This window comes from Hemiscyllium ocellatum, chromosome 10 (genome assembly GCF_020745735.1).
Source record: "Hemiscyllium ocellatum isolate sHemOce1 chromosome 10, sHemOce1.pat.X.cur, whole genome shotgun sequence".
NCBI classification, from domain to species: domain Eukaryota; kingdom Metazoa; phylum Chordata; class Chondrichthyes; order Orectolobiformes; family Hemiscylliidae; genus Hemiscyllium; species Hemiscyllium ocellatum.
In genome coordinates this window covers 47,130,310-47,154,791 of record NC_083410.1, presented here as the reverse complement: position 1 = coordinate 47,154,791, position 24,482 = coordinate 47,130,310, and the positions used below count along the sequence as shown (strand labels likewise).

Sequence of the window (24,482 nt, the reverse complement as noted above, 5' to 3'; positions counted from 1 at the left end):
ATAAGGATGAAGCTATACATTTTGCAATTATCCGACATGATATATTTGATTCAAGAATTGTGTGAACGGAATACATTTTTTAAAAATGCATTTATTAAACAAATAAATACTAAATATCCAAATTGCACAATACTTTTGTCCAAGAAGATTTGGGTGTAAAATGAGTCTATGTCAATCGTGTGACAGGCTCAGAGCTAATCAGCAATTATTTGAGTTTCCACAACACTTTCCAGAAAAGTTCAAAGGACATTAGTTCAACCTATTTTTGGAGAATTGTTCCATAGTCTAAATGTTGATTTTATTTGGGTTGAAATTAAAATTCTTCACAATACTTTCCCAGGAAATGGAATATAAAATATAAGACTGCCGATTTGTTCCAAACCCATCTCATTTGGTACAGACCAATGTCACCCTCTCAGTGTTTAACTCTCAATGAAATTCATAAAAAAAACACTCACTAGATGGCACCAGGGTACACATTTCGGAGTTCACAAAATGTCAGGGCCACTAACTTATGAAGTTTTTTTAAGTCATAGTTAAAGAATCACTTTTCAAAACAAAAGGTAAGCTCGTTGTTTGTTGTTATTCTTTTACGTAACATCCAGTAGAATAAATTTGAATAGCCAGTTATTTTCAAAATTGTTATGACATTATTACCATCAGAGTTAAAAGCTTAAAGCTCGGATTATTCAGTAGACTATTTATATAGAATTTAAGAATGTGTTGCTGGAAAAGTGCAGCAGGTCAGGCAGCATCAAAGGAACAGGAGAATCGACGTTTCGGGCATAAGCATTTGCAGTCCTCACTTTCTCCTATTTATATAGAATGTAATTTTAGATTAGACTAGATTCCCTACAGTGTGGAAACAGGCACTTCAGCCCAACAAGTCCACACTGACCCCCCGAAGAGTAACCACCCAGTCCCATTTCCTTCTGACTAATGCATCTAACACTATGGACAATTTAGCATAGTCAATTCACCTGACGTGCACATCTGAATCACCCGGAGGATACCCACATAGACACGGGGACAATGTGCAAATTCCACACACAGACAGTCACCCAAGGCTGGAATCGAACACGGGTCCTTGGCGCTGTGAGGCAGCAGTGCTAACCACTGAGCCACCGTACCACCCCAAGAGATTGTAAGAAGTGGTCAGATATCCAATGCAATAACACAGGTGCACACAATATGCTTGATAATATCCACCAAGCGAAGAACATGATTATCTTGGTTTGTGATATTACCCATTACTACAAATGGTTTCTTAAACATAACCTGGTACTGTATGATTTTTAACTTTGTCCATGCTAGTCTAACCCCGGCACCTCCAAATCATAACTTTTATATCAATACAGTATCAGTGATAACTTAGGAATTTTACATCCCAGATCCATCTCTGCAGTTGCCTAGTCACCAATAGAAATATGTTAACAATTTATGCATCTTCTACCATCCAATTACAAATAAATTGAACACTATTTAAGTGACACTTCATATCAAAGATGTAATTCCTGAAGAAGGGCTGATGCCCGAAAAGTTGAATCTCCTGTTCATTGGATGCTGCTTGACCTGCTGCGCTTTTCCAGCAACACATTTTCAGCTCTGATCTCCAGCATCTGCAGCCCTCATTTTCTCCTACATATAGTCCTGACCATATACCTAAAAATTGCCAAGTTGAAAGCAAGCTATCTGGTCAGGCTGATTAACTGTTAAACACTAATGTCCGAGAACTGTAAACTTTTCCAGATGGAAACACACCACCCAACAATAAACAGGTGGTCATTTTGACAGATTGTTGAGTCATAGCAGAGTCAAATCTTTATCCAAGCACAGAACGAGTCAGCATTTCACAATAAATGTATTGCTAGAATTTCACCCCACACATACACACCTCTCACTGCAACTATCTTAACTCTCCATTGTCTTACCAAACCTCATGGCTGCTCTCTCTCATTACAGAGAGATGAATGGTTATGGTTTAACTTGAGGGTCACCACGCCTCAGGTGAGGGGAGAGGTTCAGAATAAAGGCTCTCATGGTAGCCTCATCTGGTGCAAGAATTGAACCCATGCTGTTGGAAGAAGTCTGTACAGCAAAAAAGTTGCCCAGCACACTGGGCAAACCAACAACCCCCACCCCTCTCAACTCTCAAAAGGTTATATTACATGACCTTTCGTCAACTATAAACATTAAAATTTGACCTTAACAGTGCTAACAGAAATGATGTAGGTTGGTAAAGCTATAAGCGGCCTCTTGGTATTCTCTCCAATGGTAATTTGTATTCAAGGAAATTTACAGCTGCTTCGAGCAGTAAAAGTACAGCCCTGTCTATCAGGTTGAAGACAAACCCATTTCTAAGCTACTGTAGTTTAATGTCAAATGATTAACAAGCTCATGGAGTTAACTACTCCACGTTAGTCTACCCTCTGCGACTGTAGAAATGGATCTGGGATGTAAAATTCCTAAGTTATCACTGATACTGTATTGATATAAAAGTTATGATTTGGAGGTGCCAGGGTTAGACTGGCGTGGACAAAGTTAAAAATCACACAATACCAGGTTATAGTCCAACAAGTATATTTGGAAGTACTAGCTTTCGAGGCACTGCATTTTCACCAGGTGGTTGTGGAACATGATCATATGACACCGAATTTATAGCAAAAGGTTAAAGTGTCATGGAGTTGTAATATTAATATTAGTCTGTCCCAATGTGAGTCAGTTTTATTTCTTAAGTAGGACTTTCAGAATCCTACATGGATTTGTGCAGTTTTTGAGCAAAATAAAATATAATTCTGCAACTACAGTTCCACCCACAAATTTGTGTGCGCGCGCATGCAGGAGAGACAGAGCGGGTGTGTGCATGTGGTGCGAGTACATGTGAATGAGTGTGTGTACACGTGTGTAGGCTAGTGAGTGTGGAGTGAGTGTGATGGGGTGTAAGCCTGTGAGAGGGCGCGTGCATGGGTGTGAGTGCGGGGTGTGTGTGTGTGTGTGTGTGTGGGGTGTGTGTGTGTGCTATAGTAAAGTTGCTACCAGTAACCAAACTTCCATGTTTATTCCAGAACTACAAGAATTGCAGAAGTTCCACCTCAATATTGTACCTTTCTTCCAGCTGCAGAACTCTTTTCAACAATGAAACTTCATTCCCTTGTATGTAAAGATTTCTCTGTTGAATTAGGTTTGATGTACATTAGTTGCCTCAATCCCTTTCTCAACTCTTCTGCCGTTCAAACACTCAACCATGCCTTGTCAGATCCACTCTCAACTATTCTACTATTCTCCTGTCAGGTTTCCCACTCTGCATAAACCTCAACTGAACCAAACATACAGCAGGCAGTTTCCTATAAAAGGTCATACACAGCTACTAGTCCTTTAACCTATTTTGCTTGTAACCCTTCTTCCCATTTGGATGAGGGGACTGGGGACATTCTAGCGAAGTTTGCCGATGATACGAAGTTAGGTGGACAGGCAGGTAGTACTGAGGAAGTGGGGAGGCTCAGAAGGATCTAGACAGGTTGGGAGAGTGGTCCAGGAAATGGCTGATGGAATTCAACATGCGAGGTCTTGCACTTTGGCAAAAAGAATAAAAGCATAGACTACTTTCTAAATGGTGAGAAAATTAGTAAAGCCAAAGTCTAAAGGGATCTGGGAGTGCTAGTCGAGGATTCTCTAAAGGTAAACATGCAGGTTGAGTCCGTGATTAAGAAAGCGAATGCAATGTTGTCACTTATCTCAAGAAGGTTGGAATATAAAAGCAGAGATGTGCTACTGAGACTTTATAAAGCTCTGGTTAGGCCCCATTTGGAGTACTGTGTCCAGTTTTGGTCCCCACACCTCAGGAAGGACATACTGGCACTGGAACGCGTCCAGCGGAGATTCACACGGATGATCCCTGGAATGGTAGGTCTAACATATGAGGAACGGCTGAGGATCCTGGGATTGTATTCATTGGAGTTTAAAGTGAGGTCTGCAGATGCTGGAGATCAGAGCTGAAAATGTGTTGCTGGTTAAAGCACAGCAGGTTAGGCAGCATCCAAGGAACAGGAAATTCGACGTGTCGGGCCAGAGCCCTTCATCAGAGCCTTTCCTGATGAAGGGGTCTGGCCCGAAACGTCGAATTTCCTGTTCCTTGGATGCTGCCTAACCTGCTGTGCTTTGACCAGCAACACATTTTCAGCTTCATTGGAGTTTAGAAGATTAAGGGGAGACTTAATAGAGACGTACAAGATAATACATGGCTTGGAAAGTGTGGACGCTAGGAAATTGTTTCCATTAGGCGAGGAGACTAGGACCCGTGGACACAGCCTTAGAATTAGAGGGGGTCAATTCAGAACAGAAATGCGGAGACATTTCTTCAGCCAGAGGGTGGTGGGCCTGTGGAATTCATTCCCACGGAGTGCAGTGGAGGCCGGGACGCTAAATGTCTTCAAGGCAGAGATTGATAGATTCTTGTTGTCTTGAGGAATTAAGGGCTACGGGGGGAACGCTGGTAAGTGGAGTTGAAATGCCCATCAGCCATGATTGAATGGCGGAGTGGACTCGATGGGCCGAATGGCCTTACTTCCACTCCTATGTCTTATGGTCTTCCCCCTCCATTGGCAGTGGTTCAATCTGCCATTTAGGAGCCATGTTCTGGAATTCTGTCCCGTGGGCGGCACGGTGGCACAGTGGTTAGCACTGCTGCCTCACAGCGCCAGAGACCTGGGTTCAATTCCCGCCTCAGGCGACTGACTGTGTGGAGTTTGCACGTTCTCCCCGTGTCTGCGTGGGTTTCCTCCGGGTGCTCCGGTTTCCTCCCACAGTCCAAAGATGTGCAGGTCAGGTGAATTGGCCATGCTAAATTGCCCATAGTGTTAGGTAAGGGGTAAATGTAGGGGTATGGGTGGGTTTCGCTTCGGCGGGTCGGTGTGGACTTGTTGGGCCGAAGGGCCTGTTTCCACACTGTAAGTAATCTAAAGCCCTTAGCTCAGTCTCCTCCTTTAAGACCACACTCACTAAAAATTGCACCTTTCAATGAAGCTTTTGATCACTTTTCCCAATATCTCTTTCTTTAGTTCATCCCTGATTTTTAGTTTGATTACACCTCTCCAAAGAACTTTGGGAGTGTTTATGCACAAAAGGTGCCATATTAAAGGTAACTTAAGAGGAACTCACAGAAAATGCATGGAATTTCTGAGACTACAACTTCAATTGTCACCTTTTCTGAACAGATATCAGTTGTTTTAGAGTAAACATTATTATAAAGGATCCCCAGAACTATTTCAATATATACACAAGCATAATGCAGGTGCTAGCAGCCATATTCACAAACTGTATTTATATTACATCTTTACCCTAAACAATGTGTCAAAACTCTTTTATTACTCAATTTCTCTTAGAAATTTGAAGATGAATTGTGAAACACATTGGGGACTTCTAGATATATTGTAAAAAACGTCATTGGCACACTACTGAAACTTATTCTGTAAATTCTCTTCAGGTCTTTGTTGAATAAATTATGATGTCACCTTATGCTAAATGTGTCGATTGGGCTGCAGGGGAACATGAGGAGGAAATTAGGCCAATTAGAGCAGACCCAGCTTTTGATTGGAGAGAGCGCAATGTGAGGACAAGATGGATTCCATTTCTCCACAAACAACAAAGAAAATTTACAGCCCAGGAACAGGCCCTTCGGCCCTCCAAGCATAAGCCGATCCAAATCTACTGTCTAAACCTGTCACCCAATTCCTACGCATCTGTTTCCCTCTGCTCCCCACCTACTCATGCATCGGTCCAGATGCATCTTAAAAGAATCTACCATGCCTGCCTCTACCACATCTGCTGGCAATATGTTCCAGGCATCCACCACCTTCTGTGTGAAGTACTTTCCACGTGTATTCCCCTTAAACTTTTCACCTTTCACCTTGAAATCATGACCTCTCGTTACTGAATCCTTCACCCTGGCAAAAAGCTTATCTCTATCCATCCTGTCTATACCTTTCATGATTTTGTAAACCTCAATCAGGTCCCCCCTCAATTTCATTTTTTCTAATGAAAACAAACTTAACCTACGCAACCTCTCTTCATAGCAAGCACCTTCCATACCAGGCAACATCCTTGTAAACCTTCTCTGCACCCTCTCCAAAGCATCCACATCCTATTGGTAATGTAGCGTCCAGAACTGTACACAGTATTCTAAATGCGGCCGAACTAATGTCTTGTACAATTTTAACATGACTTACCAGCTTTTATACTCAATACCCCGCCCAATGAAGGCAAGCATATCATATGCCTTCTTTATGACTCTATGATCTGTGCAGCAACCTTCAGGGTACAATGGACGTGCACTCCCAGATCTCTCTACCCATCAATGTTTCCCAAGGCTCTTCTGTTCATTTTATAATTTGCTCTAGAATTAGTCTTGCCTAAATGCATCACCTTACGTTTGTCTGGATTGAACCCCATTTGCCATTTTTCCGCCCAACTCTCCAGTCTATTTAAATTCTCCTGTATTCTCTGACAGTCCCTTATGCTTTCTGCTACTCCACTAACTTTGTGTCATCTGCAAAGTTGCTGATCATATCAACAGTGCCCTCTTCCAGATCATTTATGTATATCACAAACAACAGTGGCCCCAACACTGACCCCTGTAGAACACCACTGGTCACCTTTCTCCATTTCGACAAACTCCCTTCAACTACTACTCTCTGTCTCCTGTTGCTCAACCAGTTCTTTGTCCACCTAGCTGGAACACCCTGCACATCACATGACTTCACCTTCTCTATTTGTTTACCATGGGGAAACTTATCAAATGCCTTAAAGTCCATGTATATGACAACCTCGGAACCATTCTCACCTAGTGTCCTACCTGGACAAGTCTCGATTGGTGGATGAGCCGAACTGAAATTTACTGCAGTAAGGCCATCATCACACTCCACATTTTCAGATGAGAGAAAGTGAGTGGAACCTAGATAAACCATTCCATAAAATGTAAGATCATTAGAATTGTATTCTAAATCACAAAGTTTATTTGGTTTAATGCCCCGAGGCAAGTTGAAATTCTGGATAATTCAAACTAAAATTACATGTTGAGTCAGACTCTCAGATAGATTTGTCTCACTGGAACAGCTCTGGACCTTTCATCAAATAACTGGATAAGATGTAAGTCACATTTGGTGTACCAGCCTTATTGCAACAGGCTGGTAATGTGAGGGGGGAGGCACTGGGAGAGAAGCTCAAAATCTTTGGATAACCTTGATATATTATTAGTAGCAGGCACACCAACATCACAGTTGTTATTCAGGTGGCCAAATGAACTATCGAGGCAACCAAATAAGGATCACTTTCCTCATACACCAGGAGGCTGCCACCATAGCAAATACAACCCCGCTCACACCCTTCACCCCTGATTGCCAGGAAGCTCAATCGCCCCAGTTTTCTGCAACAATTCCAGATTCTCCAAATTCCTGCCAGCAAGGGGTCAGCTCCCACTTTTGATCCTGGTAGTGCTACTTCTCAACACCTGACAAGACTCATCCTGAGTATGTGTGAAGTTGGAGAAATGGAAGAGGAGAAAAGAGATGGGCAGATAGGACTGCAAGGCAGGAGATCTCCTTTGAGCCTGTTTGACCAGTCAATATAGGATTATGGCCATCTGGCCATCTTCTCTGTTCCATTTTCCAATCTGCATTCAAAAACTCTTGACTCCCAATGGGTCAAAAAAGATGGATAATGGGTCAACAGCACCTTGTACCCAAAAATGTCTTACATCAATTTCACTTAACCTATCAGTAACTCACACCCTCTTTTGTCGCATCATATTTGAAAGATTAGATTAGATTAGATTAGATTACTTACAGTGTGGAAACAGGCCCTTCGGCCCAACAAGTCCATACCGACCCGCCGAAGCGCAACCCACCCATACCCCTACACTTACCCCTTTACCTAACACTACGGGCAATTTAGCATGGCTAATTCACCTGATCTGCACATCTTTGGACTGTGGGAGGAAACCGGAGCACCCGGAGGAAACCCACACAGACACGGGGAGAATGTACAAACTCCACACAGAAAACAAACAATGAATAGCATGTATTGTTTCAGCTCAGATGTTTTTGCTAACTCAATACTGGGCTGTAATATATTCATGTTTTAAATTGTTTAGTGTGTTGACAAGTCTAGATTCATATTAATACTGCAGATCAAATGGAAAAGGGAGAGAAGGATTAGCAATTATTTTCATTAATAGCTATACCTTTATACAGCACAGAAAACTGATCAGAAATACTGCCTTAAAAGGATTAAAAAGTAAAACAAGTTGTGAAATATTTGAATTGGCTTGGGAATGACATGTCTCTCATACCAACACTTATCCAAAAGATAATAATAATAAAAAGTAATTTGTTCAAGGCTACAAGATACTCCTTTGGACTGAGCCTTCGTTTGCTAATGTTTTCGTAACGATTCAAAATAAAGATAAAAGAGACAGAAGAGTGGGGCAGGGGTAAAACAAAAAGCACCAACCTCGAAAATATTTTATTTGCAACATTGGGAGCCCTTTCGCCTCAAACCTAAAAGAAACTGTCCATTTCCACAGGCAGAATATAAAAAAAGACTAGCATATTTTCACAATGGTAAGAGATTGCAGAACTCTGGGATGCAAAGGCACCTGGATGCCAAATGCATGAAAAACAGATTAGTGGGTAGGCACAGCAAGTAGATCAGAAAGTAAATATAATGTTTGTTTTGCAAAAAAAAATGAATATGAATGTAGGGAGGCTATTCTTCATTTATAAAGGGTACTTGAGAGAAAAAGATCTGGAGTACTGTGCACAACATTTCATCTCCCTATATATGGTAGTATGGAAATACATTGCAGACCATTCAGAGAAAGCATTTTAGGCCAATCCCTGGAATAAGCAGGTCATCTTTTGTGGAAAGGCTAGTCAACTTAGGCTTGTATGCACTGGAGTTTAGAAGAGGAAAACATGTCTTCATTGAAACATACAAGATTCTGAGGGGGCTCAAGAAGGTGAATGTGGAATTGTGGGAAGGATGTTTCCTCTTCTGGAAAAATCTAAAAACAGGGGTCACGGTTTAAAATTTCGGGTCACTTATTGAAGGCAGAGACCAGGAGATTTTGTTCCTCAGAAGGTTTCAAGTCTTTGCAACTCTCTTCCTCAAAGGAAGTGAGACAGTGAACTAGCCTATCATATCCTGTTTTCTGTGTTCCTTCATTTTGGAATAAAGCAGCTACATCAACTATTTTCCAATCTAATGGAACCTTCTCCAAATCTAATGAATTCTGAAAAATTACAACTAACACATCATTATCACACTAACTACATCTATTAAGACCCTAGAATGGAAACACCAGAACCTGGGGTCTGGTTGGCCCATACTTCCAATAATTTCTTGGTGACTATAATTTTCCTGAATTTCTCCCTCCCTTCCAGTTCTTCATTGACAGCTATTTCTGAGATATTGATTAAATTTCTATCGTGAAAACCAACACAAAATACCAGTTTGATTCATTTGGATTTCACTTCTGTTTGATCTTTTTGTCATTCTTTTATGTGTTCTGACCAATCTTCTGACCTGCCACCCTATTTTGTATAATTATGTCCTTTTCCCTCAAATATAACCTTTAACCTTTTTAATGAATTGTAGATATTGAGTCCTTCCCAGGAATTGTTGGATTTATTGTTGGATTGAATCTATTCTGCAAATTCTGCAATATGTCCTTAATTATCTGTGGCTCTGAAACTAGCATTGATTATTGTAAAAAATCTAAGTAGCTCACTAATGTCCTTAAGACCCAGAACAAGTGATTAGCTCTTAATTTTCCTTTAAAATGGCATAGTCCTTACTCCATTCAAAGGCAATTAGAGATGAGCAACAAATACTGTCTTTGGCGGTGACAGGCTGATATCATCAAAGAAAAGAAAACTATTCTTAAGACATGGATGTAGGTTTGCTCACTGAACTGGAATGTTTATTTTCAGATGTTTGGTCACCAAACTAGTGGTGTTTTCTCGTGCAATCCTAGAAGCATGGCATTCCAACCAGAACTCTATCAACAAACACATTGACTTGGATCCCATCTACCACCCCCTGAGAAAAAGAACAGGACATACATCACCATAGGAAGCAACATCACCACAGGAAATGACATCACCGACCCAAGGAAACCCAAACATATAAATAGAAAGCAGGAAAAATCAGCAATGCTTCGTCCAGAGGTTCACTGAATATATCACCTAGTAATAGAAACGTCTGAAAATGAACCTACTAGCTCTGCAAGCAAACCTACATCCAGAACCTCAAGCTGAGCTACAAATCTTCTCAAAACTCGCTAATTTCTAAGACATTTTCCTGACAATTGGGATTTAACAGAAGAGGTCTATATGGTTGTGTGAATAGGTCAGCAAGAAGATAGGGAAATTGCTACACAAGCCTTGATGAAGGAAAAAGCCTAAGAGCCGCAGGGATAACTTCAATAAAAATAACAATACAAATGGTTTTCAAACATTCAAACCAGTACAATGAGTCAGTTGTGCTACAAATATATAAAGATTACAACTTTTTAGTCATTCCTCTTTGGTAACCTTATTTAAAACAGCACATTATGTAATGTCAGAGCAGAGTAAAGATTAAATAATTTATAACAGGAGGGAAAACCTGTTGTTTTGCAATCAATGTAGAGCTTATTATTTTATGCAATACTTACATGTAAAGACACACAAATTTACAAAGAATACCTATAGAAGCTGTAATAACAAAACAAAATATTTGACATAACTGGGTGGCTTTACTGTTTACTCTCTATTCAACAAAACAGTCCCAATCTCAGGTACGATGCCAGTTACCTTAATCACTCTTTCCATTATTCAACCTAACCTTCAATGTATACTTGGATTCTACCTCCATGACTAATCCTGGAAGTAAATTCTATATTCTTGACTCACTGTATAAAGATATCGTAAATTTTTCATTATGTATTGCATCATTGGCTGTTAAATGACCAAGTCTGCTTTTATATAAGCTTATCTCAGCCTTTCATGGCTTTAAACACTTCTATCATATTTTAACATAATTTCCGATAGCCTTATGAGGAAAGGTCCTAAGTTTATTTTACATTTGTGTTATCTCGAACCAGGTGGCAATCCTAACGTATGCTATCGCATCACCTCAATTATAACTCAAAGACAACATGACATGTTTAGCAAATGACAAGCAGAATGATTCCTCAGAACATAATATGTTTAATGTGAACTACTGATGTTATTACTTCTGATTTTGTCTTCAGTAATATGTAAATAATGTTCAGTCCTGAGTCAGTGAATGATCAAACAAGTCAAATTGAGCAACATAAAAAGGCTGCAAACAGGAAGGTTATTCTTGTAAGCATTACAATTTCTTTCACGACTTGAAATATGCTCACCCTTTCATCCATTGGGACCTTTGAAGTGTCATCTTGGCTGTCCTCGAGCACTGGAACCCTGGCCATTGATAGTCCATTGAGGGCCGCCCACTTCAGTGGCCCTATCTTTTGGGCTTCTGCTGCTGCTGCTAGTTTCTGTTTTTCTAAATTCTTTGGATGGGGAAGAAGAAATGCTAACGTCATTGGCACCGATATTCAAAAGGAAAAATAATACCAAATGTTTTACTTTTCAACAATTGGCTTAACAAAGATATTGAACTCAGGTAACCATTATAAATAGCATTATTTTGATTCCAAAAATATCCATAAAATACTGTTCTGTTTATCAAATGTTAAACTTTACAGAATTGAGCACCATTTTTCACTTTTTATCAGCAAATGAATATAACCAGACTAGGAATGAAAAATGTTTAGGAATGGCATAGTGATTTCATTTAGCTGAAATAAAACAATTGATTGAACCCAATGATTTATGGGAGCATTGAACTGACTTTGTATTTTAAATAAATGGAGATAAGGCAAAGAGTTTTTCAAACACATTGTGCTTAAACCCAAGAACACAATTTCCCTTGCTCAAGAAGTGGATCTGATTTTAATATTTTAAGTATTAACTTTAAATAAATTTTAAGAAAAATTATAATATGATTGTTGTGTTTTTTCTGCAGGAACAACACACTAAAATCTCTATTAATTATCTCTCCATATAACAAAAGATATTTTATAATTTCTGGCTATACAATATGGATATGAAACAAGGTATCTCTAACCCTTTGATAAATTCTAAACCAGCATTTTTCCAGTTGCATAAATATGCATCCATGATATTAGAAATAAAGAGAATTACCCTCAACATGATTTCCCTTTCCACAATGCTGTCTTCAGTAGAAAACAGTTCCGATACAGGCCTTTCTTTGACTGGCTCCTTTTTGACACGCTCTTTCACACTGGTGAGATCAGGCTCAGAAATGGACGGCCCAAGTGAAGACCCATTAAGTGTCATCTGTTCATTTCGTGAGAATGTATCCAGTTCAGAACCTGGCAGTTTGTTCCTGATAGCAAACTCTGACATTTTAGCTTGTTCCTGTCTTAAGGCACCATTGCTTATACTTTTTTTGTTGCCTGGGTATTCAGGAGGGGGTTTGTTTGGTATTTTTGCCAATGCTGCCTGCAGCTGGGCTCGATAGTCTATATTGTGATTAAATGTTGGTATTTGGACATCATAGTCAGGGGTCTCCTCTTCATCTTCACTTTCACTGCTGTGAATTAGCATTGTCGCATCTGACAGTGTCTTCTTGTGATGATATGAAGGTTGCTGTTGAACCTCTTGAACCTGGTCGTCTTGACGGCGTTGGTCACGCATGGTGTTCCTACGTTGAGGGACTGAAGCACTTAAAGTTTTCAGTGCCATGGCCTCCATACCTCGTACCATACTGCTGATTACCTCTAGGCTGTGACGTTTGTTAACAGCTGCATGATGTTTGGCTGTTGTGAGGGGTTCACTGACCTCCTGCAAGGACTGGTGCACGACAGGTGAACTGTCCTCTTGAAATGTTTTCACAAAGAGCTGGACCCGACGACTGACTAAATCAGGGCTACTGCCACTAACGTACTTATGGCGGTGACTGGCAAGGTCTGGTGTACTAGTGGCAGGCCGAGGACGTGGATACGGAGGGGGTGGCCTACAAAAATGGTTTCTCAACATGTGGGTAGTACTGTAATTCTGAGTACCCTGTAACTGCATATTGGCAAGCTCTGGTGTGCTTACTGTGTGTGAGATTGCACTATTTGCTGTCCGGGTAGATGCTGGATGGCTGGCATTTTGTTGAGCAGAAGTGGCTACAGGTTTACTGTAACTGTGCTTTGACCCATATCGAGAAGGATATTGTGATCGCTCCCTTATCTCCGGTTGACTGTAAACCATAGGTTCCGGCTGATTGTATGCATGAGTATTTCCAATATTAAGATTTCTCAATGACTGACTTTGACAATCCATATGAATAACGCCTCGTTTCATTTGCCTCATTACAGTCTCGTAGTCAGGCGTAGGCCTATATGAGGGGACAATGATAGCACTGTGCCTGTGGCTGGGGATGTAATCTGCACGCATGATGTCACTTCCAGGAATGCTGAGATTAGAAGACACTGGTGATGCCTGGATGAAGTTTTGTGAATGATTCAATGAGTTCATGCTAGAAGCACTATATACACTGCCATTTGGCACAGTTCCATTCATGTAATTATATTCCACTGGACATCTGTCCAAACTAGATTGAGATCTGCAGTAGAATCTTTCCTCATTGCCATGGTAAATGCTATCTAAAATAAAGCAAGAACAATTAAAAATTATGATTAAATGACTGCAGTTTAAAGATTTACTATATGCAAGATCACAGAGATGATATCTCAATCTACAATAAAATCACTGGTTTTATATACACAATCTGTGCCACAACATCTTTCGGGGGCATGTTAATACAAAAATAGGGACAATACGCTTCAGTTATACGGGGTATAACTGAGACCACACCTGGAATAGAGCATACAGTACTGGTCTCCCTATTTAAGGTAAAATGTAAACATGTAGGAGGCATTTCAAGGAAGCCTCCTGGACTAATACCTGGACTCATTAAGTCTTCTTATGGGAAAGTTGGACAAGCTTGGCTCATATCCATTAGACTTCGGAAGATTAAGAAGTGACTTGATTAAAACATCAAAAATGAGAGGTTTTGATTGCTGTGGAGAGGATATCTCCTCTTGTGGGAGAATCACTGTAATAAAAATTAAGAGTTGTCCATTTAAGACAGAGATAAGGAGAATTATTTCTCTCAAAATGGTTAGTGTCTTTGGCACTCTCCTCATCAAAAGGTGGCAGAGGCAGAAGATTTGAATATTTTAAGACAGAGGCAGACAGACTCATGATAAGCAAAGAGGTAAAAGGTTAACAGGGGAGGAAGGAATGGAGAGTTGAGGTTAAAGTCAAATAATGATCTTACTGAATGGTGGGGTAGGCTTAAAGAGCTGAGTGAAGATTAGAGTGGTGCTGGAAAAGCACAGCAGGTCAGGCAGCATCCGAACAGCAGGAAAATCGACGTTTTGGGCAGGAGCCCTTCATCCTCATTCCTGATGAAGGGCTCCTGCCCGAAATGTTGATTTTCTTGCCCCTCGGATGCTGCCTGACCTACAGTGCTTTTCCAGCACCACTCTAATTCTTGACACTGATCTCCAGCATCTGTAGTCCTCACGTTCGCCTGAGTGGCCTATTCCAGATCCTATTTCCTATGTTTGTGTGTAATAAGACATGCTTACATCTACTGCAAGTGAGTTACCCGAAAAATTCTTGATATGTCAATGGTATGAATAAGGCATCTTCTCATGATAATTGATTCTAAATGCGTTTGCCAATGTATTCACACAGCTAACAGCACACATTAAAAATACATAAAACTGAAGTGAATAAAACTAAATACATACTCAATTCAAATAAGTTTTTCACCAACAGGAACTGATGTAATGAACAAGAGACCAGTTTTTCCCATTTATCCAATTAAATCCAGTTACATGTTCCTTCCTTTTTCGCCTTTTCTCCACCCACTTTCTGAATTATTGCATAGTTATTATTGGTCAAAATGATGAACATCCCTGAGTTATTTTGATAGCCATTCAATTGCAGGGCTTCAAAAAAAAAGGACTGCGATGCTGGAAATCAGAAACAAAATAGAATCTGGGCAAAAAACTCAGCAGGTCTGGCAGCACCTACAAAGGGAGCAGATTTAACATTCTGGATCCAGTGACCCTTCTTTAGGGCAGTAAAAGCTTCATTTAAGCCACAACATTGTCATTCAGCACTGTTCCAACAGTAATGCCACTTCTAGAAATAGGATAAGATATACTAGATACACCAGAAACTAAAATAAATACCTTGTGAGGTGTTTGTTTCAGTATAATGCTCTCCGTACTGTACATGCATTGGTGACATTATAAATGGCTGTTGCCTTGGCTAAAATCAAGCAATAAGAATTATATGAAAATTAGAAGCAGCACTATTTGCACTTAAGTACATTAGTATAGCTATTAATTTTGTACTGTAATATCTCTCAGAAGCAGATATGAAAACTGACAGTATTTAACATCTAACACTTCTTTTGAAAATTAAATCCATTATAATATCAGAGGTGATCTCTCTCTTTGTCCTAATAACATGAATGTTTGAATTAGGTTGACAGGTTCATTGTGGTTCAATAAATTATGAGCTGGAAGGTTTCTTTATCCATTGGAAACATTAAACAACTTGTCTGCTGAAACAGGACATCGATTGAATCAGAAAATGAGAAAAGCTAGAATGTTATTTCTTGCAAAATAACATATTCTTGGAACCTACATTGTAGGCAGATGTATTATTTTAATTGCAAGAGGGTGAATTTCCCTTCCATTTCTTTTATTCCATTGCCATAACTTTGCAAATCAATGCAAGGACTGCAGCTATAAATGAGTATGGCCATCACTAGCTCAGATTAATTGGTTGCTGGACGCCAGTGAACCTTATCAGAGTCTCCACATCCTGAGGAGAAATTTGGAAAGGTGCTGATATGTATACTTTTTAATGCAAAATACTAAGCTAGCGAGGATCATGAATTAACAAAAGTGCTCAATTGAAAATCGAATCACATGTTTGTTCTCTGAATATTATGAGAAGAGTTGCGACTTCAAATGTTATCCAGTCTTACATCATTGGTAGAAATTTCCGGTAATACAAATTTTGAAATCTGAATTAATTTATACAAATAACCTCTAGAAAATCGTGACCCAAGGATGGAAGATGCAAGAATTAATTTTGTTAATAGTCTTCGTTGAATTGCTCTAATGATTCATTTGGTAAATTAATTCATTGAGTTAAACAAATCAAGAGCTCCCAAATTAGTAATCCCAGTGCCACGCCTACTACTCATACATATTGAAGCTAGTGGCAGGACAACAGGAAATCACAATTGAGCTTCAGAAAGCATTACAGCTGGCTGGCCCAGACTCCTGAGGTGGAGCAGATAATAGGACATAAGAATGAGATGGAAGGATTTCTACTGAAATGAAGCAAGCACAGGATCTTTAATTTAACATAGAGCCAGATGAAACGGGAGCCGGTTGTGAAATAATGTGCTTTCCAGAGACAGGCACTGAGAATACTGACCACCGATTAGCACATTCTGTGGCTAAACACCAATTTGTTTTGCAAAGAGGAGCCTCAACCAGCTTTAAGCCTCCCTGCATCCACTCCTCTGAATTGAAGGTGCTCAGATTCTGTTCCAGGCATAAGCCATGGACTCCAATACAGTTAGGGTCGGTGGCACACTTGCACTGCGAAATGGGTATCTGCTAGTCCCCACTCTGGTGCTAGTTTTGGGCCAGTAAAACAGGCTTTTATCTGTGCCATCTTAATTGACCTCAGTGGAGATGGTAGTGTAGGTGATCACAGTACCCCTGAGTCAGGCAGGGTAAAAACAGCCATTGCCCTGATCCTGATTTTCTATTCAACTAACTGGGCAGTTAACAAAAGTTGTCCTAAACAAGTTCATATCACTTCAACTCCATCCCTTCTAGCATTTTTAGTAAATAGATCATATCTTAACAAAACATAATAAAGATATTCATCACATTATTACATCAATTTTATAAAAAAATTACTTCTAATTATCACAAAAATCATGGGTGGGACCTTTCCTAGAATATTTTCCAGTGAATTAAATCCAGGAGACAAGCTAACTGCAAAATAAAGCAATTTGAGAAACAGTATATTAATGTAGCAAAAGGAAAACAAAAATGATATTTTCTAACTGTTTATGTTTAGAAAAAAAGTGAAAGCAAACAAATCAATACAACTTGATGACATCTGAGCTCCCGATGCTTTAAACATGTGAATTATCTATAGGATTGTACTCACAGGAAACACTTTACAAAATAAGATACAAATGAGAAGGTTAAAACAAAGTTGGTAATGTAAATAAGACACTGTTTAATTAATCATTGCTATCCAATGCCACGTATAGTACTGGTGATAGTAAGCATACCAAAGATGATCTGCTCCATGTGGGTCGTCTCCTGATTGGTGTCGGAGAACATGACTGTGTTTGTCTGTGAGAAAATACCACAAAGTGTTAACAGTTCAAGAACGGAACTTGAATAATCCTCCTCCTTTAGGGACTTATCGCTCTGTTACAAACACATGCTTCATAGATTGCAAATCTTCAGGGAAAGAAAGCCATTCTTCACACATATATCCTCGATGCTCAAAATACAAAAGGTAGCTTTGATACAAAAGTAAATTTCTTAAAAAGATTCATTGAAAGGATGCAGGCATCAGTATACTTAATACCCATCCCTGTTTGCATAACTGAGTGCTTGCTAAGTTATTTCAGAGAACAGTTAAGAGTCCATCACATCGCTATATATCTGGAATTGCAAATATATCAGCTGGTGTAAGGGCAATGGTGTATATTCCCAAAAGGATATTAATGAACTAGGCATGTTTTTATGTCATTCGAGTAGTTTCATAACTACCAACACTGAAACTAGTTTTTTGCTTCCAGGTTTATTTAATTAATTGGATTCAAATTTTCCAGCTGCCTTAGTAAGGTTTGAACTCATAGTTCCGGATCATTAAACCAGGGACCTGGGATAGTAGAACAGTAACATGACCACTATGCTGTCATACTCTTGTAATAAAGTTTTCTAAGTATTAACCTTTAGAGATCATGCTCCAATGGTCTTTCTCAATCAGTTCATGCAGAGAAGCCTTCGTACCAATGAAAAACACTTTTCTTTAAATCAACAAAACAAACACCAGGGACAAATAAGCTATTTTCCCAGTGCTTCTATGCCGTGTAGCTTTTCACTGTGGCAAACCACAACAGGAAATTACTTTTACTAGGTCATGGCAAATGTTATAAACACAAAATCACACTCCTTTTAAAACATTAATACCTAAAATATATCTGTTTGAGTTCGAAGGCACATTATTCTCGTAAACTGCATCAATAATCTAGATTTTTAATTTCAAGAATTCTACAAAAATGGTTAGAATCAAATCTTTAAATGACACAAACATTCTTGGAAGTACCACTGGGTAATTGCGGCTAACCTTGCATCAAAACCAAGATATTGAACCATTATCACTTAGTGATAATGCAAGAATGCAAAAAAAATTAATGTATAGAGCTAGATCGCAGGCATATGTAGTACTATAAAGATGCTTAAATTCTCAGATTTACATCTATATTAAGCAGGACCTATTAAATTTCCTCTGCTTTAGTGCTATAAGGGGCTGTGAAACTGATTAAGTTCCAAATCTGAAGTTTTACTTTTAATCAAAACTGCCTTGCAAATAACAGGAAGATTCAGGTCAAACATCTGACTTACTTTCCACTAAGATTCAGAACTACTCTTGCTTAAGACTCTTTGAGATTTAGTTGTGGGCTCTTTTTTGATTTTTGGGGGCTACTTAGAGTCATAGAGTCACATAGCACAGAAACAAACCCAACGTTTCTGTTCACAGTCCCATTTTTTTCATTCTCATTAATTCCTTCATCAGATAGTGCATAACCAATGTTCCCTCTTAGTTGCATGGAGATCACTGCATCATTGCTGCTTGCAGCATTGATTTCTGGTTCTAGAAGTTGCTGCTACGCTTGCACCTCAGAGGGCCATGCAGAAGAAATAGAAATTATTGGGAATGCTGGCAGTCATGTGATGGCATCAGGAGCTGAGTGGCCCTGATGGAACCCAAACTGTGTGTCACTGAGCAGGTGCTGTTGATAGCATGGATGATGACTTTACTGATGATTGGGAGCAGACTGATGGGGTGGTAATTGGTCAAGTTGGATTTATCCTGCTTTTTGTGTACTGAATATATCTGGACAATTTTCCACAATGTTGGGTAGATGCCAGTGTTGTAACTGTACTGAAAGACCTTGACTAGGGGAGTGGCAATTCTAACTTTTGAAAGCCAAGATAGCATAAACACCAAAGATTTCATACATACAAACATTACTAAACCTTTAGTTTTGAATCTAGAAATTTTTAAAAACATTTTTGAGAAATAACTCCGCCATTCTGTATTGAAAATGGGATGATGGAAGCACCTGAATGATACAGGCGATGAATGATTCAAATTTGACTGACTGTAGTCTGGGACTGGACATTCCAATTAAAATTGGCCAATTAATTAAGTTTTGAATGAATTACAATCATTTTCTGAGGTAATGTATCAAATAAACTTACAACCACCTTATAATCAGCCCCCTCTCCAAGCCATCAAGATATACACACATCTCCTCCAAATCACAGCCCCTACTCACGCATCAGCTGATGGATCCACTTAAATCTCTTTAATCCCTTTTGCAGTTCAAAAGTAATCGATATAATGTTGGACACTGCCACATCTTTATTCACTTAAGGAAATGCGCTGCATAATCATTTGTTGATCTTTATGAAGTATTACCAAATACCTAGACATTCTCTTTGTACATGCGCTTTAGAAATAACATTTCCAAATTGTATCTTTCTTTCTTTGCTAATAGCACTAGATTAACTGCCCCATTTATTGCTGAGGCTGAGCACCAATCTGAGAGAGCCTGAACCCAATCAGCACTCATTGGCACAACGAAGATTGAGACTTCATTCATCTTGGTTTCATTTTCTGATTCTTATCCTCTGCCTTCTGGAGGATATCCATTGATTGGTAACGATGCAGCCAAAGTCTGCTCCAGATCCTCGAATCACAGAATTTCTATCACCTACCATGTCTCTTGTCCAATTAAACGTCCTGAAGCTCGATAAGAGCAATGGAGGGGGAATCTATGACTGGAGCAGCATGAGAGGCAGAATCTGTGATTGGACGAGGACCTCCTCCCAGATTCTGTTGTTCTCACATAAGCAGACTACCCTTTTCTCTGTGACTGCCCTCTCTACAGCATTTTCGGGACGAATGTGCCCACTGCACACATGGATTTAGAGGGTTCCATCTATTTGATTTTATGTTTCATTTCATTGGCTTTCAGACTCTGTTTATATTCATAATATATAATACATAGATCAATGCAAGAAAAAATAAACCTCAGAAAAAACATGCTATTAGTGGTGTTAGCCCTGAAAACAAGGTACAGATAAATTAAAGGGAGGTTAGGAACATGGCAGGAATGCTTACATGTAGGTAGAGAGAGTAGGAAATTTCTTCTTATCATCATATTGAATGTTAGAACCAGAACTGAAAGCAAGAATACTTTCCGATTAAAAGTGCTGTTATTTGGATTCTTTCTCAGCAACCATGAATCATTAAAGATACAAGTGTGAAACTGGATACAAGAACAATGAATCAAGAGATGTCCAATTCAGAAACATGCAAATGCATGAAGCCCAGCTTGGCTCAAACATAAATCCCATGCTAGTCAGAATTCCAAATGGGCTAAGAAATTAAAGTGATTGCCTTAAAGAATTAAATTCAAAGGTAACTACCACTGTTTGTTATAACGATCGAAATGATGTGTTCAGTGGTTTCCTCTCTTTCCCTTAGCCCTGCTGCCTAAACCTGAAACTCTCATCCATATTTAGTTTCTGTTTCATCTCTTCAGTGATTCGGTCTGTGACAACGGCCTCTTATTTCCTTCACAATGAACTGATCATTCAACTTCGCTTCCAGTTCTAATATTGGCCAAATATTGTAAATAGCTTTGTCTCTCCAAGGACTGTCCCATTCTCCTCCATGAATGCCATAAACGCCTGTAAGTAAAAAAAACCTATACTTATCCCTTTGCTTTGCTATCTAAATGTTCACCATATATTCCTGTTCCTCTCTAAACTCCTGCAAGTTCTGATACCTCTGAACATCATTCTTATCACTCAATGTTTTGTTTGAATTGCTCTGGCACTACCCCATAGCACTGAAATTACTAAAAAAAGCCTTGAACCACATTCTCTGTGACTATGACATTTAACAAATGTGAGCCAGGGTTCCCTAGATCCTAGCAGCTTAGACAATGTGGGAATTTCCAAATCCAGCCTGCAAATGCTTTTCTGACACTTCTTATAGGCCAAGGGCAGCAGGAACACTTCCCCTGAGCCATCCTCCCAGCTCAAGTGTAATCTACTCCCCACCCCATCTATCTTGCACTGATCTGACATTTAAACTTCACCTACTGCAAATATCCTCTGCCCTTCCTGCTCCCTAGCTATTGCATTTTACCCGAAGCCTTCCAACCCGACAGTTGGCCAGTCTTCCAACTTGATCAGCTGTCAGGTAGAAAACAAAGAGAAAAATCAATAAAATGGAAATAGTGTCGTTAGATTCAGTAGATTGTCTACATTTTCTAGCAGCTAAAAGTTTCCTTCACGTTAATGCCAGAGTATTTACTCCAAAGTTCTCACTGACATTTTCCCCTTCCTCTGTGCTTTGCAGAGATGCAAGAAAATTTATCAAACTATGCTGGGTTTCTGACCTGGCAAAATCTATGGAGAAATCTCCACCATGTTGCTTTCAAATTGTCTCTTGATAATCTGCACCCTGGGGCATGCTTTTCAGCTGACACTTTTAAGTCAGGATGTCCAAACTTTCAACATTACTTCTCAAAGAAGCAGTAATCATGTACAAGATATCCCGAGCTTGCAAAATCTATTGACATTTCTTCTTTATCTGAGAGTTAAATGGCGAACAAGCATTCTTCCAAAGCCTGAGCTAAATGCAATTTCTAGAAGAGACAGCAGATTCAGTTCTGCTCAGTTCTGTACTCAGCCAAGTTCCAGAAAGTCATGCTGCAGCTACTTGTCTGAAAACTATTCAAGAACAATAGTTAGAACTACAGAATGAGCAAAGTGAACTGTGATCTGCTTTAATCGCTTCACTATTAAATTAGTTCTGATGCTATGACTCCTAATCAACAATAGCCATTAACGTGTCATTTTGTAATGGTTAAGTCAATCCTAATTTAATTCTAATTAAATTCCTAATTCAAGGTAAATTTCTGATTTAACTTAATTTCAATAAGAGCTTAAAATATGTTACATCGCTTATTTGAGGCTGTTAAAAATGGCTTCATTAATCTGATTACTTTCAGTGTATATCGGGCAAGCAAAATCAGCCCTAAATATTCAACTCACCAGGACACTCGTTCCAGCTCTGTTTAAGTGAAGTCTGACCCAGTGGAATAGCTCTCCTTCTACACCCATATCAGTACCAGCGTTGCATGAATTCAAGCCCATTCTTCCCACACTATCTTTGAGCCACACATCTAACTCCTTAAATTTATTGTGCCAATTTGCCCATGGCTCCAGTAGTAAGCTGGAAATTATGACCTTAGAGGCTCTCTTTTCAGTTTAGTCACTAACTGGTAAAAAAAAAATGTCAGCAGAACTTCCCTTCCAGTCCTATCAGTCATTAGCACCATTGTGCATGATGCCAACTGGATATTCTCTCTCCCATTCCAAATTCCATTCCAGACTGGAGCAGATAACCTTCACCCTGGCAGGCGACATATAGAATCATAAAATCCCTACAGTGTGGAAACAATATCCTTCAGGGCTCTCACTCTCAGCTGCAGAGAACAGTACTAACTTTCTAACTGAACTGTCCCCTATCACTACTCTGTTCCTAGTTCATCCTGCCACCTGAGTGGCTTCATGCACCACTGTGCCGCGGTCAATTTGCTCTTCCTCACTGCAATCAAGACTCATCCACACAGCTTGAAAGCTTAGTATTTGTTGAACAATTGCAGGGACAAAGGCTTCTCAAGAGCCACTCCTTGGGTCCCCATACTTGCTTGACTTACAATCACACCCCCTGTCCTTGAACACAAGCCAATTTTGAATTACATAATTTAAGGACTGTATCTTTATAGTTTCTTGTATTGTTGATTGTGCACTGAAATAGAAACAGGACTGTTTTAACAATCAAAGATGGTGGAAATGATCACTGCTCTTTTGAAAAGCAAGACACGCATTTTGAATGCTGTTTATACTGTGGTTTTTCAAGCAGTGAGAGTGGTTAGCTGGAGCCAGGAGGTGAGAATGAAGGGAGATTTGACTGGTAACAACTAGATGAGTGACAATTGGTCACTACTCCACAGACGGATGACAAGTGCCTTCTGCCTGTCACAACTATGTGATTGGCTCCCAAGCAGTCCTTTGCATAGCTTTGATTATAGCTTAATCTGAGTTCTTGTATTATCCGCAAGAAGTCCATTCCCCATGTCCTGCAGGAAACAAGGATTTAGTTTAACAAAAAAAGGATTGCTGGAGAAACTCAGCAGATCTGGAAGCATCTGTGGAGGGGAAGTTGAGACCAGTTCTGACGAAGGGTCACTGGGCTCGAAACTTTAACTCCACTTTCTCTTTGCAGATACTGCTAGACCTGCTAAGTTTCTCTAGGATTTGTTTTTGTTTCAACTCTTCAGCACCCACAGGTATTTGCTTTAGTTTAAGGACGTGTATACTTTTACCAAGTCGTTTAACTTCTGGAATATCTGGGCTTGATTTCCAACACACTACCACAGTGAGTTACAATATAAATCCAAGGGGGAGCAAAGCATCCAGGTAATGTATCCCTCCTTATTTTGGTGAAATATCTGGACTCCAGCTCAACTCTGATTGGAAGCTGCTCAAGCTGCAAATATGCAGCTGATATCGGTCACCTCTGTGTCCAGAAACTCCAATATGCTGCAGCTGCAATACATCAGTTGAATTTGGATTTCAACCTATATTTTCTTTGTTATTAATTGAATCACATTATCCTTGCTCTTCGCAACTGAAGAATTTCTACTCTGAACACTTTGTAATCTTTATTTCTTATTCTTAAGCCCTGGTATAGTGTTTAGTTTAGGTTTAGCTATAATGGTTGCTGGGTGCATAAAAGTTGAGGAAATAGTAAAAAAGACATGGATTCAGAGTTTCCTATGAACTAAAGATAATACTTGGTTTTAAAATAGCAATGGTCATAATTACACAATTGATTCCCTAAAGTAAGAGTACAAGTTCAATAATATGATGTAATAAAAATGGGATTGGACTGATTGGTCACGAT

The 24,482-nt window shown here is 39.5% G+C and overlaps 1 protein-coding gene across 3 annotated transcripts in view; it reads right to left on the bottom strand.

Moving 5' to 3' along the window:
- The window catches only part of LOC132819751 (tyrosine-protein phosphatase non-receptor type 14-like), a 267,055-nt gene that overhangs the window by 15,641 nt on the left and 226,932 nt on the right, over positions 1-24,482 (bottom strand). For all 3 annotated transcript variants that reach the window (XM_060831470.1, XM_060831471.1, XM_060831472.1), the window contains exons 11-14: positions 17,485-17,548; positions 15,344-15,422; positions 12,270-13,741; positions 11,426-11,575 (exon numbers count right to left, since the gene is read on the bottom strand). In XM_060831470.1, coding sequence (XP_060687453.1) covers positions 11,426-11,575; positions 12,270-13,741; positions 15,344-15,422; positions 17,485-17,548 — 1,765 coding nt within the window. The remainder of the gene's footprint in view (positions 1-11,425; positions 11,576-12,269; positions 13,742-15,343; positions 15,423-17,484; positions 17,549-24,482) is intronic.